This window comes from Callorhinus ursinus, unplaced genomic scaffold (assembly GCF_003265705.2).
Source record: "Callorhinus ursinus isolate GAN/ISIS: 27379988/994484 unplaced genomic scaffold, GSC_fseal_2.0 scaffold54, whole genome shotgun sequence".
Classification (NCBI taxonomy): Eukaryota; Metazoa; Chordata; class Mammalia; order Carnivora; family Otariidae; genus Callorhinus; species Callorhinus ursinus.
Genome location: NW_027397116.1, coordinates 9,686,461 through 9,714,015, shown reverse-complemented (window position 1 = coordinate 9,714,015; position 27,555 = coordinate 9,686,461). Strand labels below are relative to the sequence as shown.

Sequence of the window (27,555 nt, the reverse complement as noted above, 5' to 3'; positions counted from 1 at the left end):
ATAAGGTGCATGGCTTCTTCATTGTGACTGTTGACTGATGATCACTGTCCCCAGCTGAGGAATCAGAAGCTGAAGGAGGAGAAAGCACTGGGCTCAAGCATGGAAATATAAAGCAATGTTAAATATAAGCCCGATTCCTGGGGCTCAGGCATGGAAATATTGAACAATATTTATTCCTCTTTAATGCTCCAGAAACCCATTATGTCATTAACTTAAAAGGGAATTAAATTAGCACATAGGTTTATTTTTTTTTCACATTCTGGAGACAGAGAAAAAAAAGCTGTTCCTTTCAGAGCTTTATGTTGATTTTCATATTATTGCTTAAAATATGAATGATTACCATGTATATGTCTGACTAATTCTGAATGATGATAATCAGGAAATCTCTTTTCCTTTTTTAGTAGACTCACTGATAGCTTAATTCCTTTTTTCTTATCCCTTTCACAGAATTGTGGATTTATGGAACACTGAATATTATGATAGATTACAATATTTGTATTATAATGAATCAGATGATTAAATCTATCATGTTGCTTATAGGATATCTGCTCTGTATTATATTCTGTCTTGCCTATGAACACTAATGCATAGTGGGTTTTTTTGATTCAGAAATACAGAGAACAAAAATAATTTAAAACAAAAACTATTTTCTATGCTTTATAAAAACAGTTCTTTTGAGCCTCATATTATAATACCTAAAATATAGAGATACTTATTTCCAAACCAAAGCAAAGTATGTAGAACATGGAAGTTTTGAAAATTCCTCCTGTGTTTTTCTATCCTTTATAAAAAGTGAAGGGAAATTACACATACAGTTTGATACAGGAGTGATTGCACAGGCAAAAACCTTTAAATAAGTATTTCAAGAGACACAGCCAAAATAAATGAGAATATTAGCGAGACAAATTTAAGAAACAATATAAATTAATTAATATGAAGAGGATAGCAATGTTCCAGGGAGCAGAACAAGACAAGGAAATGCTCCCATTTTAAAGAAATAAGACAGAAAATCCTGAAATTCCAGTCAAGTCAACTATATTAGTTAAAGGATTTCATGGCAACCAGTATTTAAAGACTATAAACATAGTGCATTTGGGTTCATATGCAACCAGTTTTGTCAAACTAAAGTCTACCTTTGAAGGAGAAACAAAATATAAAAAATCATCCACTTAATGAACAAGCTTTTCACACTATTCTTCTGTCATAGTTAAATGCAACTTCATGTATTTGTGGCTGAAAGAGGACATTTCGTCCATAAAATGGATTCCATTGCCTTCAGAAATAGTTAAACATGTCCACAAACCACATCCTGACTTTATTGCAACTAGACACTGTGTCTGTAAGAATTCTAAAATATGTCAGGAATGGATACAGGTAAAGAGCTAAGCTAAAGTGAGGTGGTGATTAAGGGAAGTGACCACAGCTCAGCAGCATGTAGGCATACAAATTTAAGTGAATTAGCCTAACTGGTTTTCTGGCCAGCAAAACCTGTATTCTCAAACTGGTGGGTTGTGATCTAGGCATCAGGATAGCTGATTGAAACAGAGAGATAGAGAACTGAGAAGATGGAAATAGTTGCATACCATTAAACAGTTATATAACAAAGGAGGTCTCCCATGAATATATGCCCTGGAGCCTGAGATTCATAGATTTAAATACCATCCCTAAAATATACTACCTGTATGATTTGGGGTAGATTCCTTATCTTCTCTGGAACTATCTTAAGCATTTGAAGAGGAGATTAAATGAATAGGTACAAGTGAACAACCTAGTACATTTTTGAGAGGGAAAGTAAGCCATTATATTTAGCATAAGATTTTAATGATCAGGAAACTGTAATCTATGTCCAAGGACTAGCTACCATATTAACTCAATCCTTTTCTCTATATACCTTCAGTTTCACTCTTACTGTGATTTCTGATCTTGACTGCAATAAACTCATGCTGACTCAAGGGTTTATCATCATCAAAAAAAAACCACTATAGATATTAGAGCTAAAGGGGGATCTTAATTATGATTTACTGTGACTCCCACATTGTACAGTTAGGAAAATGCACCAAATGGGAAAATGACTACTGTCAATGAATAACTTTCACTGGGTTGTACACGTGTGGAAACAATTGTACAAGATTGGTACATATTCAGTGTGGTACTCATTGGTCCTTTAGAAAGATATATGACATCTCAATATGGTAAGCCTTATTAGAATAAACACGGTGACTAGCAGAAAGATTAAACAAATGATTAGAATTTTGATTGTTGGGATTCTGCATTTATAGCCCAAAATTTACCTCCTTATGTAATGAACAACAGAACAACAGAGATTAACTTTTAGTCTTCAGTATATGTGTAAAGAAATACATGAAGTCCAGCATTTTATGTATTTTATGTAATTATCATGATGTAACAGCCGTGAAGACAATTGTGTACCTTCGGTTAGGATCAAACAATGCTCTTCCAAATCAGTACAATCATGAAGTCACTTAGAAGAAGAATGCTGAAAAATAGCTCAAGTTGGTGAATTGTGGTGGTTGCTGTGAGGGTACTAAAATCAGCAGGAGTTGTTAATGAAACCATTATCTCCATGTGATTAATGTCTGCACCCAAGCATCTCGTTTTAGGGAAACCTAAAACAAGATCGCCACGTTATCACTACAAATATAAGAAACCTCATGCTAAAATAAATGGTTCAATTAATTATGCTGCATTTTTCAGGATGAATTTCAAGTAAAAACACACAGCGTCTCTGATTAAATACTAGTTATTAGAGCTTTTGATATGTCATCCAATTGTAGTTACCTTACCATGCCACATGCTGTTTGCAAATTCGTAATTTTCTCTTTAACAAATTAAATGTGAGGAATTGGGATGTGTGTGTTATATTTCTCTTTTGATTAGGTTAACTCTTTCTGTACCATACCAACTCTTTGCTTTCTCATCAGTTACTCAGAGTAATTATTATCGGTTGAATTGGGTTTCCCCAAATTCATATGTTGAGTCAAACCCCCAGTACTTTAGAATCTGGCCTTATTTGGAAATAAGGTCTTGATACAGATGTAATTAGTTAAGATGAGCTCATCTCGGAGTAGGATGGGTCCCTCCTTCAATATGACTGGTAGCCTTACGAAAAGAGTACCATGTGAAGAGAAAAACACACACAAAGGGAGAGTATCATGTGAAAGTGAAGGCAGAGATTGGAGTGATGCCTAATTCAACGAATGTCAAAGACTGCCAGCAACCCACCAGAAGTGGGAGGAAAGGCCCAGAAGAGATTCTCCCTCACAGCCTTTGGAAGAAAGCAACCATTCCAACATCTTAACCTTGGATTTCTAACCTCCAGGACTGTGAGACAATACACTGTTGTTTAAGCTGCCCAGTTTGTAGGTAGCCCTAGCAAATGAACACATTAATGATTATAAGAATAAATACTAAGGTATATGAGGTACTGCCGTAAGTACCATGAGATAATAATATGCTTTGCACAATAAATTATTTTTAAAATTTAGAATGTTAAAAATTGTACTATACTATATAACATAAAATTTTTCCTAAAAAAAAGAGTATTATTCAATGCAGAGTCATCCCAGAGAGAAATATTCATATAATTTACTTTGATTAGGACTCACACATCTATAGGATGAATGACCCCACAGAGAAGCGAGAAGAAACCAGACTTGAGAATTATAATGCACCAAGGCCTCAGAACCCACAACCTCGTCTTCTTAAAATCTCTGACCCAGTTCTTATAAAACTCTTTGCTGGCATGTGAAATCTGTTTCTTTGAACTGGGAAAGTATGACCATTTGGAGATATGGGAGGGTCAGACTACTAATCCAAATTTAAATAATAAGTGACTATTTTGCCCTATTCATTTTACTTACAACATTTCATTCAGAATAAGAAATTATATGTTTACAGAATCAAATAGCAATCAGTTTACTACAGCAATCTTGATCAAGCTAAGTTTTCACATGTGCACAAATTTTGCTAATGCGTTTGGCTTATACCAATTAAAGATAACGTATTTGGGATTTGAAGAAGGAAAAGATGCTTTAATATAATGGGGAGTCAAATCCTCTGACAAAGCATTTCTGAAACCTTTACAGGTTCATTCTAGTTTTCTTTAAGTAATTTTCCCAAAGAATATTTCAGTGTATGAGATGTAGAGAAAATGTGATTCTATCAGAATCAGATTATTATATGCAAACCATATGTAAAAATTAATCTCATATTGTTACCAGATTGTAAATGTTTTGAAAGCCCATAGGATACATTAGTAAATCTTTGTATAGGATAATGGCTTGTACCTAGCAGACATCTTAACATGCAGTTGTTCAAATAAGCTAATTAACACTTTGTGTTGCTCAAAAATGCAGCAGTCAGTGGACTAAAACCACAAATAAATAAATAAACCGTTTTGGCTCAGCATATTCAAAAGCTTGCAAAAGTAAAACAAAAATCTGCTACCTTTGTCTTTGGTTGAAAATCCACTACTGTTAACATAGTCAGTACCTCTACTGAGTCAACTGTACCCTTTTTCACGGGTGATGAGCTTCAATTACTTTTATCATGCACTTCCCTGAGGCGACAGGGAGGAAGATCTTGCCATACTGTTTTTTTTCTGCCTTTTATTTTTCCTGGCATTTTCCAGAATACCAACTCCTTTCTTTTGGCTCATCTTGCTTTTTGTTGACTTTTTTTATTGACTTCTACCTGATCACTTGATGGACTTTTCATTTTTATTCGACTCTGTTCCAGCAATAACGTGTAGATGTTATATAACCTTATTTTCTCCCTGCTTGTGACTCAGGGCAGTAATACGCTTCTCTGATGAAGGGAACGGGCATGGTGTCACTGCGGTCACTTGCCCAGAAAGGTTTCAGGAAGACAACGCAAGGCTGGGACGGCAAGAGGATAAAACAGGCAGGAAAGCAAAACAGCTGATGGATTTTCCTGGTTAAAAGGAAATATAAATAAACTTAAAAAAGTATGTATGGTTTTCCTGTTGCTCAGCCAAACCTACAGCCTCCATATCCCAAGGCCACCTTAACACAAAATATGGCCAATTCATCGGTGGTGCCAGCAATTGTTGCCCCCAACTTATTATTTATCTACATTCTTCTAATTCTGATTATCTTGCCCCCCTTTTCCTTCTTCATCTTCTTCACTTCAGTATCTCCTTTAATTACCAACCTCTGAGGAATATCAGCCAAGGTCAGGAAGTAAGTGTGGAATTCCATCTCCCACGTTCTGTCCACTTTTGCTTAAATCGGACTCTCAACTTGCCTGCAATTTCTCCCAGGGGCTTACATTTGCCCATGTCACCACTTTGAAATAAAATTCATCTCCCATGCCCTAGGCACAGGCTGTTAAAAAATCTTGAAGTTATAATGGACCCTTGAGTCACAGCTGACTCTAGGTGTTGAATGTTTTTCCCCCTTTATAGAGAAAAAAAAAAAAGATAAAAATTCATTTTCTTTCCCTCTAGCCCTAGGACTATATGCCTGTGTATTGCTATTAACTTACAGACTGACTGTTCAACATGCTTGATGATAACACTAATAACAGTATTTTATCACCTGGAATATAGACAAAGCAAGACCCTAACTTAGAATAGACCATAGTGTTGATGTTTATATGGGCTTCCTAAAAAGTACTTCTAAATAGATTTAATTCAGTGAGTTCAAAACCTATCAGCCAGATTTTTGATAATATGATCCTGCTGTTTAGCACTTTTCCCGAGTCCTAATTTACATGAACATTGATCTGATCTCATGCTTTACCTAAAAAAAGCTCTTCAGAGTCATACACCATCTCTTTACTCTTCCCAATTTGGGGGAACACACACGCAAAATTAATTAGAAGGTAATTAACCAACTTTATGAAAAATTTAAAATGAATTTCCTTCAAATAAGGGCTGCTCTAAATGTATTTAAAATAAAACAGGTTATTCTAATCCTTATCAAATGTGATCAAAGGCAATTAGAATTTCTTTTATTTTTTGTTGGACCATTTGAGTTTCTTAACATGAGGTGTAGAAATAATAATTTGGTAACAGACGTTAGGAAAATAAGATTTTCATTTTGCTGACTAGAAAAATAATTAACATGAATTCCTGTTCACCTGCTGAGGCTCATTAGAATACAGTCTCCAGGAAGGCAGGGATTTTGTTTATTTTGTTCCTTAGTGGCATATATAGTGCCTGGCACATAGTAGATGTTCAGTAAATATTCTGAATGAAGTTGAGTGATTTATATGAAATATTTATATAGAGTACCATACCTCCTTGACTTCTTAAAGTCATGGATTATGCCTTATTTGCCTAGGCATCTTTATACTTTAACACAATGCCGGGTACTTTGTTGCTGTTCAATAAATATTTGTTTAAAAAGAAAAAAGAAAAGCTTTCCCATGTGGGTGGGTGTATGAATAGAGCCGGAGTAAGGCCCTCTCTCACACAGACCTGCACTCTGATCTCACGTTTTGAGTTCTGAAATTATCCCCAGAAGGCCTCTGTGTAAATGAGTCTCCAGTCCTGGTGAGGACAAGAAAAGCGCAGAAACATGTTGCTACCATTGACATACTAGGAAAGTGACATCTGTCAGATTGGCCTACTGTCCAGATCAGGGGCCCGAAGGGATGAGCCACAAGACAGGTACATTTTAGCTTAAGAGAGGCAGTCAACTGCCCCAAGGGGATCAGATGGAGGAGGAGGTCTTGGGAAACAGTCTCCAGAACAGGTCCAAGCTGCCCCAGGTGGACCTGATGGCTGCAGGCGAGAGAGAGAGAGAGAGAGAGAGAGAGAGAGCGCGCAAGCGTGCGCACTGAGCTGAGCTGCAGGGATGCCAAAGGCGCTGGGCCTGCTCCAGTTTGGTCCTGGGGTTGGCTCTGCTTCCACAACAGAGGTTTCATCAGTAACAACATATGTCTTTCCTCCACAGAGGAAGTAGAATTGCTCCCTTGGGAGATTCACTTCTTTGCATTTTAAACTCTGTGACCAACTTAAAAAAAAATGGGGGTGGGGGCAGAGATCCCATTGACTCAAATTACAGTTTTCATTCTCCATCAATCTTCATAATATGGCAAATAGATTCTGTTACTTGATGTGCTGAAAAAGTAAGACATGGAGCATATTATGCAACTTCCTGCAACTCTAATTAAGATTCTTACCATTTTGAACCTGCAATATACACACGTTAATCTCAGAAGAAAACAAAAATTAGAGCCTCTTTGAACATTATGCGCAGGGAGCCATTAAGCTTTTCTGTATCCTCCTAGTAAGCATCCCTGCTGCAGCCTTCCTACAGGAATGCCACTGGGGGGTACTCTGAGCTCTGTGGGGGACGATGGCACCCTACTGAGCATGGCAGGAGTCTATAGAGGCTGGAATTTTCCTTAAATCGCCTCCATTCCTTCATCAGACTCAGCATACATACCAAGAGACTTTCAATACAGCCCGCCTCTTGAATTACTTCTCTGCACAATTTGTGTGCATGGTTTAAGGAGCCCAAAAAGTTTTCCCCAGATGTCATGAGGCTCTTGGCAGCGAATCAAGTGGCCTTTCCTTAGTAACATATTAGTATCAGCTACCTCCCTCTGTTGGGAAAACAATTCTCCTTATACAAAGTATTGTAACAGTCCGCAAGTCTGTCTCCTCCACTGGATTGTGAGTTCCTTATAGTTTTGAGATCTGAGAATCTGACCTATTCTAACAGGGAACAACATACTTCCCCACCCCCACCCCCATTCAAAGTTGATGCTAAGTTACAGCTTATAGTTTATTTCTTTGAACAGATCAAGGTGCTTTGACATCTCTTTTCTCATTTGATCCTCATTGTCAGTCTGGCAATAAAACAGAAGATATTATGGTTTTCATTCTACTGATGAGGAATATGAAATTCATAAAAGGTGAAACCGAAATATCTCCACCACCAGGTAATGGTAAAGGCAGAATCTTACCATATCACACTACCTCTAGAGACTGTATTTGGTTTGGCAATGATTTCTCAAAACTTAATGCCAAAATGTTGAACTTATTCTATAGTTGTAAATAGCGGGAGACAGGTATAATAGATATAAGATCCATCATATTTTTTGTTCCTTTATATAAACAAAATTGCTAGTTGGTCTATATTTTATGCATCAACCAATTCTCATCTCAGCTAGCTAATATGAAAAAAGGAAACTCATGGGCATGTTTGGTACCTGAAAAGCCAAAAACAAAACCCCACAAAAAATCCAACTATTTCAAAAATAATTTCCCACAATAAAAATCATATTACAAATGAAAAGTTAGCAAGAGTCCACAGAAAATAGATTGGCAGAAAATCTGAAGAACTGGCTTCTACTCTTACTTGTCTGTTCCCAGACCACTTAGCAGTTTTGTCTAATTGGGGTAGGGGTGGAGGGAAACAACAATATTTAACCTCTCTCAAATTCCATTTCCCAGGGCGCCTGGGTGGCTCAGTTGGTTAAGCCTCTGCCTTCGGCTCAGGTCATGATCCCAGGGTCCTGGGATCAAGTCCCCACATCGGGCTCCCTGCCCAGCGGGGAGTCTGTGGCTCCCCCTCCTTCTCGCTCATGCTCATGCTCTTTTTCATTATCTCTGTCTCTCTCAAATAAATAAAATATTTTTTAAAAAATGAAATTCCATTCCCTGAGCTGGAAAACCAGTTGATACTCCCCCTATTTCCTAAGATTGTTGAGAGATCAGTAAAACAATATAGGAGTAAGTATTTGAAATATGCTAACACATTATGCAAATGGAAAATCTTTTAATTATTAACCCCCTGGATTCGGATCTGATTTGTTTTCAATTTTAACATTCCTCTACCAATTTTAACTCCACAGCTTAATGACACTTGGTACACAATTTTAAATATTTAAATTTTACCTAATTTAATATTTAACCTGAATTTCCCCCCACGTGTTTTAAACCCATTACTTCTTGAAGTGTCTGTGTTGACTAATGAGAAAAATAGGTCCCTCTCCTCTCCATAACACCTCTTTATACATCTGTAAACAGTTATCATGTGTCCCCTCTGCCTTCTCTCCTTAAGATTGAACATTCTCAGTCTCTCAGCCTTTTCTTAGAGGCCCCATTTTCAAAGCCCTTCATCATTTTTTGTTGCTCTCTTTTGAAACCTCTGGCAAATTTGCCTATGGTTTAAAAAGTGTGCCATCCCAAATGAAACATGGTACTCCTATCAAGGGGTAAGGATTGCCAAGCAGAGTCCAATAATCACATTATTTATTTTATCCTTGACAATTCTGCTAATACAACACAAGGTAGCAGTTGCCTTTTTTCTTTTTTCTTCTTCTTTTTTGTTTTTAACAGCATCACACTATGGACATCTTCTAAGATGTTAACTAGTGTAAATTAGAGCTTCTGAGGACAAGAATTAGTAAAATTAACTTACTAATCTTTCCTTTAGTCACATTACCTAGGGCAGCATTTCATAAATATTATGTGCTTAACAAATAGAGAGTGGTTTCATGAATCTTACTTGTACCTACAAATGGTAGTATTTATTTATTTTTTGATTTGATGAAAAATATGATCCTTCATTTAAGATTGAAACATATGGAAGAGTAGAAAATCCACAGCTGACTCCTGTGGGATTATTAAAAAACACACAATAAAATTAGCCTTTTAAAAGCAAGTAATTAGAATGACAGGTAAAGGAAATTTTTACTAAATTTTATTTACATAATACAGCTTTTCATTTACATGGAAGTTTCTGGAAACTCCACCAGAATACCAGAAACACAAACCATGAAACTAATGACCAATTAACTTAAAATCAATTACTGTATGTAATGTGATAGATGACCTTATGGGATTTAGCTGGACAGTCAAACTTGCTTAATACTTGGTTTTGTAGGACCAAATCTAGAGAAAATATGAAAGGATTTGGCAAGGTCAGTGACTACAACCCAGGAAACCTTGATCTTCTATTGTATCTGCTGAGCAGAAAAAAAATCCTACCTGCTGTTCTGAATGTCAAAATGCAAGCCAGGAACCCAGTAGCTATATCAGGACTTCCTTTGCCGGGAACTAGTAAATGAGAGCAAAAAATGTAATCTCATGCAGATCAGGGATTGGAGTTAAAGGAATCTGAGGTAGTGATGATACCTTTTTATCCTGTATTATGAACATTGTATCTTACCAGACTAAGATTCTGTTGCCACAATGTTACACAGTGAGAAAATACCAAGTGCATTGGTAACAATGTAGCTAATCTTCCTTAGCTATTCAGATGAGTAATAACCCATAGTTTTAAATACAGCCCTTTCAGAGGAGAGGGAAGAAAGATCAAGGAAAGAGCAAAGATTCTCCTAGAATTTTAACCATCCCAGAATAAATTATGCATCCTGGACTACAGATTTTAAAAAATACTTGGCAAACATACTTTAGTATGGCTTTTCATTGAAAATATACAAAGCCAAACTAACCAAAAAACATTTCACAATAGCTTTAAGAATATCATTGGCTAAAACGAATACATATCTTTGAAGAATAAGCCCCAAGAAATTATGATTGCTCAGTTATTGAGTATGTACTAGAAATTTACATTATACTAGAAATTTTAGAAAGGGCCTAAAAATTATAAACTATATTTTAAAAATAGTTTACTCAGGTAGCAGGACAAAGAGTTATAAATATGATACAATCCAACCACCAATTTCAGTTCTTCACCTACCTGACCACTGGTCAACCTTTTATACTAGTGACCATTACGGAATATTACGGAATTCATCAACCTTTCCTTGACTTTCAGGTAGGTCCTTTATCTGCATTTGAGCTATTCCTTCTTGGTTGTCTTTTATTATCCTGGAATGCCTTCTATCCCCCCAAGGTCTATTCTTGACTGTAAGTCATTGAACGCATTCCCATGGCTTCAACTTCTATTCATATGCTGCTGAATTCTTTTTAAGTTAAGACTCTCTGGTTACATATTCAGACTCAAGCTACCTTGAACAGAAGAAGGAACTTACTATTCAAAGATAATGGTGTGTTCTGGAACTCAAGTCCAGGGACACAGCCCAGCCTAGGAAAGGTCTTTGCATAGGGAGTGGGAAAACCTTCAGGCATGCTCTCCTTCTACTTCTCCTCTCTCTGTCCTCCTGTCTCTCTTTAACAGCTTTAGTTCTCTATTTCCTCCCACCCCACAGCAGTATACATAAAGGTTATGTTCAAGAGATAAGGTAGACTGATGGGTTAGCTCTGAATTCCAATTCCAAATTCCTGTGAAAACTAGATCAGTTCCACTGGGTCAGGCATTCATACTTGTCCTAACAGTGATCAAGGGTCTATGGCACATGTGTCTCTCCCTGGGGGAGGCAGAGATAATGTGGTAAAATGGAGTAACTGTGTGCAGACCAATAGCTTAAAGGATGTCTCAATCAACTGCCAAATCTATGTCTACAGCTCAAACTATTTTTTTAAGGTTATGTCCTAATCTAGTATTTGAGGATTTTTTATTATTGTTGAGAGCTTAGCTATAGCTAAGCTATAGCACACGACTGAGCAGAAAAATAGCAGTATATGATAATGGTTAAAAGTAGTCAAACAGCCATGGATTCTATTCTGCATAAGGCCTTTGAGATCAGGAAACAAGTCTACTAGATACCAGCTACAGTCTCATTGTCCAGTACAGTGTCTAGTGCACAAAACACTACCAACAACAACAGCGAGAACAAAGTAAATGGAGAAATTAATCACTTTTGAAAACAACAGACACTGCTAGTGTCTTTTCCTGAGATGTGATGTTTAAAAACCTTTCATTTCATATATGCAGTTTAAATAAGTAGTAATCCTAAAAATATTGTCTTACACGTGCCCACAAAACAGAGATAATGTGTCATATTAGATACAAGGGGGAAAAAAAAGAAAACTCAAAATAAGATACTTGCTGGAACTTTTTAATGAGGCATTAACAGCTCTGTAAATTAAAGTTCTAATTTGCACAGTTTTATGAAGCAAACAAGGAGAGAACAGCATCAGATTTGGCTGTTGCTTGCTGCCTCCACTCAACACATTTTAAGTGAGTGTCAAATTGATTTTGCAATACTTAATTATATTTCTCTAATTTTTTTGACTACTGAATTTATAAGTATGCAGAAGAAATCAGTTTTCAGCAAACTAGTTTTCTCAGTTAAACTTAATAGCATAGCACATTAACACCAATTATGCGAGCTATGAAAAATGCATGACAGAGGCACAACAGAATCAAAGAACTGGTCAACGGCATATTCAAATGTGTATTTCATATTTTTGCTGATTAAATTTCTTCTTGTGATAAAATGCCTGAAAAATGGACAAACCACAGCTCTCTGTTCATAAAAATTTCTGTCCTAATGTCAATGAGATCAGAAGAAATCCCTTTCTGTAGAGGAAAAAAAAACTATTTTGTTGAAATTGTACAGATTCTTGCTGTCAGCATAGTTTAGTAAAAGTCATTTTCCTATGCTTTAAAGTATATAGTGGATACCAATTTATTTCAGTGAAATTTGCAGTGTTGAGCCTAATCTAAAGTATATACACTGCTTACATCTTTATCTAAAGGAGTTCAGGACCACGGGGCGCCTGAGTGGCTCAGTCGTTAAGCATCTGCCTTCGGCTCAGGTCATGAGCCCAGGGTCCTGGGATCGAGCCCCACATCGAGTCCCACATTGGGCTCCCTCCTCGGCAGGAAGCCTGCTTCTCTCTCTCCCACTCCCCCTGCTTGTGTTCCTGCTCTCGCTATCTCTCTCTCTGTCAAATAAATAAATAAAATAAAGTAAAAAAAAAAAAAAAAAAGGAGTTCAGGACCAGTAAATTAAATAATATAAAAACTGGTTGATTTTTCTCTAAATAAAGTTAAAGCAATTTTCCATCACAATGTAGATCAATGGTTCTCATTATTGCAAGAATCACCTGGAATTCTTTTTCTTTTACCCATTTTATTGAAGTATAAATTACATGCAATAAATGACATTCATTTAAAGGATACAGGTCAATAAATTTTGAAAGGTGTATACCTGTAAAAGCACCACTATGATTACTACAGAATATTTCCATCATCCCCTCTTTCTCAGCCTCAAGGAATCATTTAACTTTTTGTTACAGTAGTTTGTATTTTTTGAGAATTACCATTAAGTACTCTTCTGTCTTCTTTACTCAGCCCGTCAACAGAGATTGATCCACGTTGTTGTTTGTATCAGTAGTTTATTCCTTTGTACTGTTGAGGAGTATCCCATTGTATGGACATACCACAGTTTGTTTATCCATTCACCTATTGATGCATATTTGTGTTGTTTCTAGTTTGGGGCCATGGTGAGTATAGCTATGAATATTTATGTGCATGCCTTTTGTACAGACAAATTCTTTCGTTTCTCTTAGACAAATACCTCTGAGAGGAATGGCTGGGTCATATAGTATGTGCATGCTGAACTGAGTCCATATTGAGATCTTGTCAAAATACAAATTTCTAGCTATTTCCTCAGCAATTAGAATCTGTGGTAGAATTCAGAACTTGCTTTTGTTTTTTTTAACCCCTTATTCAGGCTAATTCTTATAAAGAAGGTCTTCTAACATTTTGTGAGACATTCTTTGACAAAACTAACAGATGATTGAATGAAATGGTCACTTTCAATCAATCTATAAAAAGTATATGCACAATTTTGGTAAAAATATCAATTTAATTTAGCAAACGCTTTGTAAAAGCATACCTGGCATCAGCCTCCAGCCTGCAGAGTGATCTTATAAAGATGATAAAATTAAGTTCAAAATCCCAAATATGGTGGCCTGAAAAGTTCAAGATTGGCCCCTCCTTCTCGTATTTCAACCTCATGAAATACCATTCTTTCCTTGCTTTTTGTGCTCTGGCTATATTGGATTCTTCCGGTTTTGCTTGTTTGTTCATGTTTGTTTATTCATACACCGTGTTATCTCCCATACCAAGGCACTTATGCATGCCATTTTCTCTACCTGAGGTTCTCTACTTGTGTTTCCTGCCTAGCTAACTCAAATTGCATTTTTTAGATGATAAAACTCTTCCTTTGGGAGACCTTCATGAATCCTCCAGAGTGGGCTAAATGCTCCTGTTATCTGATATGAGTTTTCTACATCTTACTTTTGGACTCCACATACTTGAAATCTTTTTTTTTTTTTTTGGCAACTTTTCAAATTGAAGTGTAACATAACAATAAAGTGAACACATTATCAGGGCATATTTTGGTGGACATTTACAAAGGAAACACACACATAAACACCTCTCAGAACAATGTATAGAATAATTCCACAACCTCAGGAACCTCCTTTTTCTCTTCCTTTTAGTTATTACCCCTTCTTATCCTGTTACCACTGATCCATTTCTCTATTTTTGAAACTTACATAAACGGAAAACTAGATTCTTTTGTTTCTAGCTTCTTTCACCCAGTGGTAGATCATGAGATTTATCCATGTTGCGTGAAGCAATAGTTGGTTCATGTTTACTTGGTCCTCTTTCTTGGTATTCCTAGTAATTTTGGATTGAATATAAGATATCATGTATAAAAAATTATAGACTCTTGTTGATTTTAACTCCTTTTAGCAAATATTGAAATATTTTTGGCAGGCAGACAACCTTTATCCTATCAGCAGTTGAGATGGGTTGAGGCTTTACTTCAGGCTTTGAGAAGACCCGTCTGTTTCTGGTTTACTCTTACTGATAGGATTTCAATGGATAGCCTGGCATATTTACCAGACCCTTCCTTCTTGGTAGGCCCTGAACTCTAATTTCTAGTCTCTCAAGCCATGCTGTCATTTTCCTAAGACTATGCAGTCTGGGAACTAGCAAATAAAACAGAAAGAAAAAGCAAAGATAAATTAAAGTCTCACCTAAATGGTTTTCCTTATTTCTAGGGTCTTAATCTCCCATGTCCTTGCAGTCCTAGTTACTCAGTAATGTCTTTGAACAATCACATTTTAAAGAAATTCTATCCAGTTTCTTTTCTTTTTTTCTTTCAGCATGAGGATTTTTTGCTCTCCTTCACACCTGAAAACAGCTCTGTCTCTCATAGCTGGAGACAGAAATCACTTATAATTATCTAATTACATGTTTGAAGCATGATTTTGCTGCAAGACTTTAAGCTCCCTAAGGTTAGGTACTCTATCTGTTTTGCTCAATACTCTTTCTAAAACACCAATCACAGCATCTGGCAAATGGGGTGAAATTGAGAAAAATCTGCATATGGGCTGATAAAATGATTGAGTTCTTTCATCTAAACATAGATAGAGAAAGCAGAGCCAAAAGTCTTGAAAAACAGCTTACAGAAAATCGCAGCGGGAACCTAGTGAGATATATTTGGTTTCTTCATATTTTTAAAAGGATATAACGGTGCCATTACTATTTACGGACACATAGTGTGGGGATTAGGAAAAGTTTCATTTTGAAAATTACTGATAATCTTGAAGAAAGCATTTCAGATGAAGAAGTGGGAGGAAAAAAAGTAAGTGACAGATGGAGGAGTGATTGGTAGTGAGGAACTGGACATGCAGAGCATCTTAGTTTTTAAGAAGACTGGATTATGAAGAAAAGAGAGGAAATAGTGTTAGATTAACAAGTGCATGTTAAAATGTAAAGGTAGCCACCAGACATGCAGAAATAAGATGTAGAGCATCTAAGTCTCTTGAGAAAGGAGAGAGGCAGCTAAAAACACAAAGGTCAGAAGTTCATAGATTGAATAAAATGAAGTCAAGTCTCAGAGATATGTAGTAGAGAGAAGTTATAAAAGAGTAGAGTCAAGATTTATGTAGTTTAGGCACATAAAATACATGTATGAATGGAAAGGCACATGATGTGAAAATCCTGAACGAAAAAAATGTCAGCCATAAATGCATGTATAACAATGACCACAAATATATTGTGGGCCAATCCTTTATGGTGATTCCTGCGCTTAAACCTTACAGTAATCCATTTTACGGATGAAGACACTGAGTGATGGGACTGGGAAGGGATTCATGCCAAGTCACACACTGCATGGTGAGGAAGCCAGATTTTAAACATGGGGAGTCTGACTTCAGAACCTGCTCTTTGCGCTGCCGCCACTGCTGTCTTCCTTCTGCACTATAGTGAACACCAGCATCAATACATCCATTGCCCTTGAAATAGGACTCAATCAGTTTGATGCTGTTAATCCATCCATAGCATTGATCACTGTTGTTTATAAAGCACTTTCGAGATTAAAAGTGCTTTTTATTGTACTCTATATGTTTATTATGACTGTCATCTTAAACCTATTGCAATAAGCCCTAATGATATGCATAGGTAAAAGTGTCAAAATATTCATTAACTTCAAAATTTAATAAGCCTAAGGAGATCCTGTATCTAAGAGATGTGCAACACCTCATTTCCAACAACACGTTGTGAGGGCTATAGGGCAGAGAACAACTCCTATAGAGCACTCTAGCTACAACAATTGACGCAGAAGGAACTCCACCTTACCTGGTAACTGAGGACCATTCATAACAATTTCTCCTTGTCTCAAGTACTATATAGCTTAAAACATACTTTCTTATACATTGTAGGCCAATAGAGGCTAAACAAATTGAGTTATCCCTCTAGGCTATCACAACTTCCAACAAGGTAGCTTTCAAAATTATGTAATATATTCTAATGCACCGGGAATGTTACCATTAATTCATTCTTGTAGCTAAGCAATCTTTCTTTTTTTTTTTTTAAGATTTTATTTATTTATTTGACAGGGAGAGAGACAGAGAGAGAGCACAAGCAGGAGGAGCAGCAGAGGGAGAGGGAGAAGCAGGCTCCCAGCTGAGCAGGGAGCCCGATGCGGGGCTCGATCCCAGAACCCCGGGATCATGACCCGAGCCGAAGGCAGATGCCTAACGGACTGAGCCACCCAGGTGCCCTGCTAAGCAATCTTTCTTACAGATTTTCCTTTTTTGATCTAACTCATTTAGCTAATTCTTTACTCAACAAACATTTATTGAACATCTGGTCCTCTGCTGTGCAAGGACAAATGTTGTAACAGAAGAAAATAGTCATAAATTCAGTCGGCTTGGGATCTAGGCAAGTGAACAAGCCATTCTAATAGAGTGTGGTAGGGATTAAAATAGAGACATTCTCATTTTCTGTAGTAGGATAGAGGAGAGGCCCCTAAGCTAGATTTGGCACCGGGGCAAGGGGGAGGCTATTCGGAGGAACAGCTCCGCTGACACTTTAGTGATGGGTAGGAATTAGCCCAGTGAAAGGAAGGAGAAGCATTTGCAAGTAAGGGAGGGCATTGCAGGCAAAAGCATGGATCGAAGACCCAGGCATCTAAGACAGCAAGGCACATTCAAATGGCGGGGACGAAAGGCAGTCATAGAGCCAAGAGGAAACCAGGAGGTATATGGATGGAAAGATGAGGCTGGAAAGGTAAGCGGAAGAGTTCATGCAGGGCATCGTGATGTTGGAAACTACTGAAAAGTTTAAAGCAAGAAAATGGCAAGACAGATCATTAGTTAGAAAAACAGCCTAGATAAGAGTGAAACTGTTGGTATGGAGACCCACAACAGAGACCCGGATTAGGGACCAGTGGATGGTTCCAAGAGATATATCAGAGGAAGAATGGCCAGAGAAGGAACAATGGATGAAATGTTAGAAAGGGAGTGAGAAATTATATTCAAGAAACTTCCCAGGTTTCTATCTCAGGCAATTAGTAATATTCACTTTGGTAGACACAGTGGTAAGCACAGAAGAAGGAATGGACTTCAGGGGAGAAAAATGAAGGAAGCAGAAGCCAAGAAAGAGGTATCTGCCTTCTTTTTCAATTTTCTGCCTGTTTGGGAGGGAAGATCATTATATCATTCATTCCCACAAACTTCCCACAAGTCCCTATCTTTCTTTTACAAAATTCTCCCAGGACTCGCTTTGTTTGTGAGGATGACATGGCCACCATTACCAGAGATGACTTAGGTGCCTGAATGTCTATAACAATGCTTGTGCCCCTCCTTCCTCCTTATGACTCTTTTTTTGCACTTAAGTTCAAAGGACTTCCAAACTGAGGCTGCTCCTCAGTCAAGAAAATGTACGTAACTGAGTTTCCCTCCTTTTTTTTTTTTTAAAAAAAAAGCTTTATTTGAGAGAGAGAGCACACACATGCGTGAGCACAGTGGGAGAGGGGCAGAGGGAGAGGGAGAGAGAGAATCTCAAGCAGACTGCCCGCTGAACCCCGAGCCCTACCCAGGGCTTGATCCCGTGACCCTGAGATCATGACCTGAGCTGAAGTCAAGAGTCAGACGCTTCACTGACAGAGCCTCCCAGGTGCCCCCTGAGTTTCCCTTCTTGAATATCCAAACAAATACCTGAGGACTATGTTTATGAGCTTCCTTCAATGTGTAGAACTTAAATGTGGCCTGCATATTTGCACCTCATATTGCCCCACTCAAATGGAATGCCTGGTGCATGATTTCATAAGACATTTCTTCAGAATATTAGAACATAGTTTTGAAAGATATGGCATTTTGGCATTGATATTATTTGAAATCTAATCTGAGTAGAAATGAAATTAATCTATACTCTCCTGTAGGTGTTATATTTATCCCAACAGATATAACATAACAGTGAGTATAGGTCTTTAAATATCTTTAATTTTTTTCCAAAAATAAATATAAAATAATTCATCTTATTTGATTGTTTCATAGGGGCTAGTTTCTCTATCATTGCTGACCGTTATGACTCTTTTTCTGCTCAAAGTTCCTCTTTCTACACATTTAAGGATGAAAAGAAAACTAAAATTAATCTCTATTATATTGATGCTGAATGTCATTAAGAGATGGAGAATTTTATTTTTTTTCTTCAGCAAAGAAGCTTCGAGAAGATTTTTAAATGGCTAACATATCGTAAGAAAAAGACATTGGACAATTTATGTAGGTAAATGTGAGACCACATAGAAAACCTGAGGGCATAGTTGACACAGGGTGTTTGAGAATGTGGCGTGAGAATGTGGGAACAAACGTGCACTGTGTATAGCAGGTGACCATACATTTTGGTGTGATTGTAACAGAGAAGGAAAATGCAGACCCCTTAAAGCTGATTCAAAGAGTTATCAACCAACAGAAACAGTTTGCACCAAATGTAAGTATTATTCTATCCTATTGGCATGATAAATGCTGACTTGGCTTACTGAACACATAAATCCCTCTTGGGAAAAACTAGATGTTGTTTCAAGATATTTTCATTTATTAAGCATTACTACTATTTTTGTTGTTAGTTCTCTCCTGTTTCTTTTACCTGAGCTACCCTGTACTCATCTTTAGGGTTTTTTTTTTTTTTAAGATTTAATGTATTTATTTGAGAGAGAGAATGAGAGAGAGAGAGAGAGAGAGAGAGAGGATGAGCAGGGAGAGGGGCAGAAGGGAAGCTGACTCCCTGCTGAGCAGGGAGCCCAATGCAGGGCTCCATCCCAGGACTCCCAGATTGTGACCTGAGCGGAAGGCAGATGCTTAACCGACTGAGCCACCCAGGCACCTGATCTTTAGGGTTCTTGGCATTAGGCAGAAGAAAGAAAAATGTACTGTTAAAGATGAAATTATATATTAATTTAAGGAACAAAGACTAGACTCTTAACCAAAATAGGAAAACTATCAACATGACGTCTGTTCTTGTAAATAAAGCGTTTTTACCCAAAAAACTAGACTACCCTTATGTGTTTCTATATCACCTCTGGCTGTTTTCATACCACCATGGCAAGCTGAGGCGTTGGGACAGAGACCTCATGGCTTACAAAGCAGACAATATTTAATGTCTGGACATTTACAGGAGAACTTTGTGACCTCCTGCTCTAGATTGACACTGTACAAGTTAAAAGGCGGGGGGTGGAGGGAGGGTTCTTCATGCAAAGAGAAACTTACAATTTCATTCAATTTGACCAGTGGAGCAAGACCAAACTGGTAAAAGAAAAAGTCATGTGCTGAAATGATTCTTTTGTGAAATCAGAACTAAAATTAGAAAGTGAAACTGAAATGACTCCCACACCAACCCCACCATTAACATTTCAAACAGAAGGCGACATGATGGAAATGGGCTTCAAAATGTGTCACTTTAAAAAATACAAGGGTTAAGACACACGCAATCATCATAAACTGGCCTTGATGATGAATTTGGTGAATGGGGAGAAACATGGTCCTTTCCCCTCCAGCGATGTTATCGTTACACATCTCCACAAAAGGCAGCAAAAACAAAACAATTTTAATCCTTACTTCTTAATATCCCTCATCACCATGGGTTAGTCTGACTTCTGTGATTCTCAAAAGATAGGCATTTGGATCCTTGTCCCTACCAGTCCATACGGATACACTCAACCAGACATTCACACTCTCTTCTGATTCTGTCACAACCAGAAACACACCAGGAGCTTCTTTCTTCCCCAAGAGCCACTTCTCTAGTTTGTTCCCAAGTTCCATGTTTACTCTTGCCTTTATTTTTCCATATCATTACTGCCTGTTCATCAAACTGCTAGGCCATATAGGCAATGCATGGATTTGTTTTTTAATAACTATGACTAAGATCTAACATCAAAGGTAAAATAAAACTTGTGATTTAAATCTGCCTTGTAAGGACCTGGCATTTTATTTAGTTTGTTGTTGTTGCTGTTTTGTTTGTTTTTTTAAGCACTTTCTGGCAAAAGGACTTGCTCCCAGTCAGAGGACAACAAATACTGGGTACCAAGGGTGTTGAAGGTCAGAATTAATATGCTTTTACTAATGAGTCTATCTGATATTTTCCCTGCTTGCATCTTCCCTATAACTGCATATAATCAGCTTTCCTTTAATGAAGTGTTTAAACGTCCTAGCTCACTATAAATAATAATAAAGCATATATATCATAAAGTAAAAAAATACAAAATACATGCTTTTAAGGAATATTGATTCAGGGAGTTGCATTTCTCTTTTCATAGGTCAGTCATTAATTGCATTTCTGTTTCCTAAAGCATTCAAGTTCAGTCATTTTGGGGAAGGCAAATACTAGGAGACAAAAATGTATGACAATCATTTAGTGTCCTTGAACAGCATTATTACAAAGAAAGTGTACAGAGTTCTCATCTGCAAAATATTCAACATCAGTAATCACATTTCTCGTGAAGACAAATAAAAAGGAATTACATCCAGGTGCACATGTATGCTCATCTCCCCAGTGGTTTGCTACAAAGATCTCCCCAAAGGCAGTCCCTGATTTCTGGGCAGGGTCACCAGTAAAGGCAGTTTAAAAGGCTGGTGTGATTGGCATCTGGATACTACAATCATCAAATCTTCCCCCAAATGATCATGGACCTGTTTTTGCTAATAGGAAGAAAAAGTGACAAGGAGAGAAAGGGTCACCTTTGGAATGCCAATCTGAGCGGTAGTTTAGTTTGCTGTTTTTACCAGGATCCTTTGGATTACTAGCGTTACATGGAAAGGACTAAATTTTTTGTATAAATCAAGTGGATTTACTCTGCATTCCTGAAAAAAACGAGCATTTTTTTTTTTTTCCCCTCTGAAGACACAATGATCACCCCGTCGTCCCGCTGCAGTAGGGATGTTCTATTTGCTACTCCTGTTCTGGAAGGAGAAAATACTGTTAACCCCATGTGACCAGAAGAATATTTTACAATGATGTTTACATTATTTTCTAGATATAATATTATGAACTTCTATTGAATTTGCTGCTTCTTTGTATGCTCCAGCATAACCCAAGAATTGTATATCCATTTCTATATCAAGTATTTCTCTCCATATCATTTAAATTATCCCTATAAATTAATGTATTCCCTAAGACTAAGAGAGAAAAATAAATTTATGTTAATCTTAAATTGTAAACATTATATGAAAAAAATCAAAACTGAACAATTTACTTGAAAATCTAGTTGTTTTTAACCAACTGAGCCACCCAGGTGCCCCAAAAATCTAGTTGTTTTTAAACGCACAGCAATAGCCTCTATTTCGAATTTTTGAAGCTACATAAATATGCTATATTCACTGACTGGAATTTTAGAAGTTAGAGGCATCGGTCATTTAGTGCAATTCTCAGCTTAATAAATAAGTATGATTAGATCCACAGAAAAATCATTTATCCAATATTTCAATACTAGGTAGATTAACTATTCTTGATAACAAAATTAAATAACACATTTTAATATAGAAGCTGCATATTACTCATACCCTAAATAGAACATTTAGGTACACACATCTTACATTACGTGTAACAGCAGATGAATTAAGAGAATATTGATTTTAGAATTTCATAAGACTCTTAGAAAAGCTCCTGTCTCATGGTAAACACTTAACAAACATTTGTTAAATAACTAACGGTTAATAGCTAAAGTTTAATGACTTCTAAGTAATCTGTGTGATAGACACTGTGCAGCGTTCGCAAGGTAGGCTATTGCCTTTCATCCTCACCTACTTCTAGACATGAGTATTGTAAGCAGTATTATTATGCCAATTTTAAAGAAAAGGAAACAAAGGTACAAAAACGATTAAGTGGTTTATCTATAAACAATGGGGCCTAGATCTGAAACTTCTTAGTCTGCTGCCAAAACATTCACTCCTAATCATAGAGAAATGAGGAAGTTAATACCTGATCTTAAATTTATACTATGATGTAAATGACTGATAATATAGCCTTCCTGAAGATTAGATTTTTGAAAGAACACTTGTAGCCAAAAGGAAAAAGGACCAAAAACATATCCTAAGAAAGCTATATCTGGTTAATTGTTCTTCCCAGAGGTAAATTTTGATAGAGTTCATTTACAATATAAAGTTAAGTAATTTATGATATTAAGCAACATGTTAGAACATATACTCATATTTTTGAATTGTTTTCATTATATCATATGAGATAAAAACATTTAAAGCAAATACAAAGAGGGGTGAGTTATATAGGAGATTCCCTTCTTGAACTGTAATACTGAGATCATTTATATTGAGACTTTCAATACATTGTTCATGACTATGGAATATGCTATGAATGTATTTATAAATCTTGTCATCAATGGGTGAAATCTAATTTCTTATATATATATATATATATAACATGTACAATAATACACATTACTGTATGTTTTGTCTTTGAATATTATTTGATATCTCCATTCATATTTCAGGACTTCTTTTAGAGTTTGATATTTTAAAATGAATAATTCAAAATAAAAGCAGATCTTAGCTCTTACAATTATTCACTTATTAAATATAATTAATCATTTTAGAGATTTCTAAAATTTACTCTTTAAATTTGCCAGAATATAAAAAACCTGCATGAAATATATAGAAATTTTAGAGATTTCTAAAATTTACTCTTTAAATTTGCCAGAATATAAAAAACCTGCATGAAATATATAGAAATATGAGTTGATAGCACCATTTGCATATAGCATTTCAGCCCATTTAAAACAATTTCATTCAGACATTAAGCATCAAGCTTCTAGGAACATTCTGGAATCAAGTGCTATGGAAAGAAAGTGATCCCCTAGGATGGCTTTGGGTATGCAAGCAAATAAATAAGGCCAACCCTATTTACTATTCATACCTAAAAAGCCAACAACTTAGAGACAAATCCAAAAAAGTTGCATGGCATTGGGTAAGGAATAGCTGAGTGATAATTATTTTACCTCCCATCCTTATTGATTAATTTTAGATACTTCTTACTCTACAACTCCCAAAGAACTGTCCACGTATGCGCCTTCCCCCTCCGTGGCAAAGCACCAGCATTTGAATCAGAAGCTTCCAGTTCACATTTCAACCCTGACCTTCAGTGGCTATGATACCTGAGTCTCACTTCCTCTGTACTCAGAGGGTAAAATTTCCACCTACAAGCTTGTAGGGGGATTGAATTAAATAATATTTAAGTAAAACAAGTGGAAGATGCTCATTATACAAGTACCTCTCTGCTTAGGAAAGATGCAAGCATCTTTGAGAAAGCTATTGCACTGATTTTGCAAACTTGTCCTAGCTTATTAATTGGGTAAACTTCATTTTTTAAAAAAATTTTTATTGTTATGTTAATCACCATACATTACATCATTAGTTCTTTTTTTTAACGTTTCTTTTTTTTTAATTTTTTATTGTTATGTTAATCACCATATATTACATCATTAGTTTTTGGTGCAGTGTTCCATGATTCATTGTTTGTTCATAACACCCAGTGCTCCATGCAGAACGTGCCCTCCTCAATACCCATCACCAGGCTAACCCATCCCCCCACCCCCTCCCCTCTAGAACCCTCAGTTTGTTTTTCAGAGTCCATCGTCTCTCATGGTTCGTCTCCCCCTCCGACTTACTCCCCTTCATCCTTCCCCTCCTGCTATCTTCTTCTTTTTCTTTTTTCTTAACATATGTTGCATTATTTGTTTCAGAAGTACAGATCTGTGATTCAACAGTCTTGCACAATTCACAGTGCTCACCATAGCACATACCCTACCCAATGTCTATCAGGTAAACTTCATTTAACCATGGCTCAGCTCAATACAATTATTCAACCAACCCTGCCAATTGAACCAAAGGGTCAAACCAATGAATTGATGCACACCTGGTTTAAAAGTTAAAGAGAACCTTAAAAGTAAGGCAAAGCTGCTAATAAAAAGGGGCTAGTAATGCCCCAGAACGTGCCTGAATGCAGAAGAACATCTTATTCTCTGGGAATCACCAAACCTCCAGGGAGCAGTTCAAGCCAAAATTGTGATCTCCCCGCCTTGCCCTTCAAATAATGTGTACTCTCCAAACACATTTTCTATGCAGCTGGAGGCTTTGTTATAGACAGAAGGATCCTGCTTAGTTAGGCCGGTGTTTATGGCCTAACTTTTTTAAAGAGGAATTTGGAAAACTTCCCAGATGCTACATCTGCCCCTAGCCCTTGCACCTCAGAGTATAAGGCCGGCTAGGGAGAGCGTGAAGATGACTAAATTTGTTAACGGTGGACGGGCCACTCTATCTTTCACTGCAACAACAGTAGGTGATCCCATCAAAAATCTGTCTGCTGGCTAGCCAGCAAATCTGAGCGGACAAATGCTTGCAGCAGATATACTCCGCTTAATGGAAATGAATGTTGTTTCCTCGAAGAAACCCATTGCAAGCCAAATGTTGGACCAGGAAGGCAATTTCTACTTCCATTTGAGCAAAGGCTTTTCAACTTTGTATCTATAGGCTTTTTAACTTTCTTTTCCACATTACCTATTTTTTCTTTCTTTTCCTTCCTTTCTTTGACATTTACGAATATTAAGCAGAAGTTGAACACTTCATGATTGCTTAGTGGCTGAATATCTAATACTCAGTGCGGATTTTGAGGCACCAGGCCACTAAGTAAGCAGGCATTCGCCTCAATATATATCTGCTAGGACATCATTCATTACAAATGTGCATCAGCAGCCAGCCTCACTTCAGAGCAAACTATTTACTATTTTAAATAAAATAATATTTAAATAAAAATAAGCAATAATATTTGAGCCACATTTTATAGCTCAAATTCCACTTCATCGTCCTCAACACATGCAACATTTTCGAGACTATTTGCTCCAAAATGACTTTCTCCGGGATCGAATGAATATTGTTATGAGTTTACAGAATCATTTGTATCTTATATTTTGTATGTTTTTTTAAAAATTAGGAAAGTGACGTATGTAACATAAATAGTTACAGTTTTCTGCAATTATAGTGAAATAGTGCTTTTAGAAACTCGAATTCGGAAAGGTAACAGGACTTCCAGAGTACTGTAGGACGAACAAGACCAGGAGTTGTGTGAAACCAATGAGGCAGGATTATAGAGCCCCACACGTGAGGGATAGAGCCTGTCTTCTTTGAAAATTTTGGCATTTTGTTGGGGAATGTTTTGGCATTGATTCTCATTTTTAAAAATATATTGTATGAAAATACTATTTTTGTTGATTTCTGAGGTAGTGTGTGTGTGTGTGTGTGTGTGTGTGTGTGTGTGTGTGTGCCCGAAGCAAGCACCTCACTTACCCATACTGCCAACATATCCATAGAAGGTATGTTTTCCCAAAATTAGCTTTTCCCATAATGTTCTCCAAAAAAACCTACTGATAGTTTAATGCTTAAAAAAAGTGACAAATAAGGATTAGGCATACTGAGCTAAGCAAAGTTAGCTTTGTTATAATTGCTTTTAGAGGTTTTAATAACCTGATGTATACTGAGAATCTCCCCAGCACGGGGCATTTCTCACACTCATCTGCCTACAGAAGTCTTCTTTTTCTATAGAGTAGGTAAAGTAGTCTGAGGAATACATTCTGGTAAATGGTGTCCGAGAGTCATTTCCAGCATATACTTTGATATAATAAGGCTACCTTCCCACATCTGTATTTTTCTTTTCTTTCCTCTACTTACCCACATCTCCCCACACAGAATACTAAAAAGATGGACAAGTTGACACATCAAGATGAAGTTATAAAAGGTCTGAATTAGTATTTCTGTGGACAGGCATAGTAAAAATTCACTCTGAAGGGATATCAAAATAACAAGAAACACCTTGGCGCTTAGCGCCTCTTCAACAGAGTGATGTCAAAAACACTTACCGGTAAAGTCCGTATTGACTGGGTGTGTGGAACTGGGAAATTTATAATATCCATTCCCTATGAAACGAATTCCTTTCATCATCATGGCCGTGGGAGCTGGGAGAGATGACTCTCTTCTTTCCAGCTGATACACAGGAGAAGGTCCATTGAGTTCTTCAGGTGGGAGCCATCTAACACGGATGGTTGTGCTGTTGATTCCTTCCACCACAGGAGGCCTCAGTTGGGTTGGTGCTAAATGTCAAAAACACTTGTTACATTCAAGAACTTAGCGTCTATCTCTGATGCAGTTATTCACACTCAGGTACACATGCACTTGTGTACATCACACTTGAGATCAAATCAGTTGTGGTCTCAATTCCTTACATGGCTCTAGGAACTGAAGACACAATAGAGTTTATCTTAAATGTGACTAAACACCATGAAAAAATAGGTACCATAAAACTTTGAGGATTAAACAAAATTGCCTCTTGCAGATAATTTCTCTATTCTTTCTCACTCAGGAAAAGACATTTCACATTATAGTCTGTTGGTGCCCACCCAGATTCCCTTTACCAAGCTGGTACCACAATGGTGCAATGTGTCTGTCTCTAATGGCTCGTGGTTGCCCCCTTTTCTGGAAAATTCCCTTGCCTGAGTGGACACTATCTCACCCAGAAGCTACAAGATCCCTCATGAAACCTGCAGTCTGTGACTAGCTGTGACTACCGCCAGTGATTACTGATCACAAAGGGCAGAGCCCCTAGTCTTAACATGGCTTCAACTTATGGCCGTAATTCACAGAGGCCAACAAAGTAAAGGAAATGATTGAAATGGTCTAATTCGGGAGACAAGAGAGAGTGTGGGGTCTGCAAAGAACCCGGCCATGGTGAATAGTCACTAATTCATGCCAGCCAATGGATAATGCAAGAAGGATGACCCAAAGTTGCCCGATCTTTTACTTTGTTAAATATAGTCATTTATGTGTAATTTTTCTGATTTTTGAAGCTTAGCAACTGGTTTAAATGAAAACAAACAAATAAGCAAAAC

At 37.0% G+C, this 27,555-nt stretch overlaps 1 protein-coding gene across 1 annotated transcript in view; it reads right to left on the bottom strand.

Moving 5' to 3' along the window:
* Positions 1–27,555, bottom strand: part of USH2A (usherin) — a 707,317-nt gene that overhangs the window by 464,560 nt on the left and 215,202 nt on the right. The window contains exon 20 of the mRNA XM_025892244.1: positions 26,524–26,760. Within this exon, the coding sequence (XP_025748029.1) occupies positions 26,524–26,760 (237 nt within the window). The remainder of the gene's footprint in view (positions 1–26,523; positions 26,761–27,555) is intronic.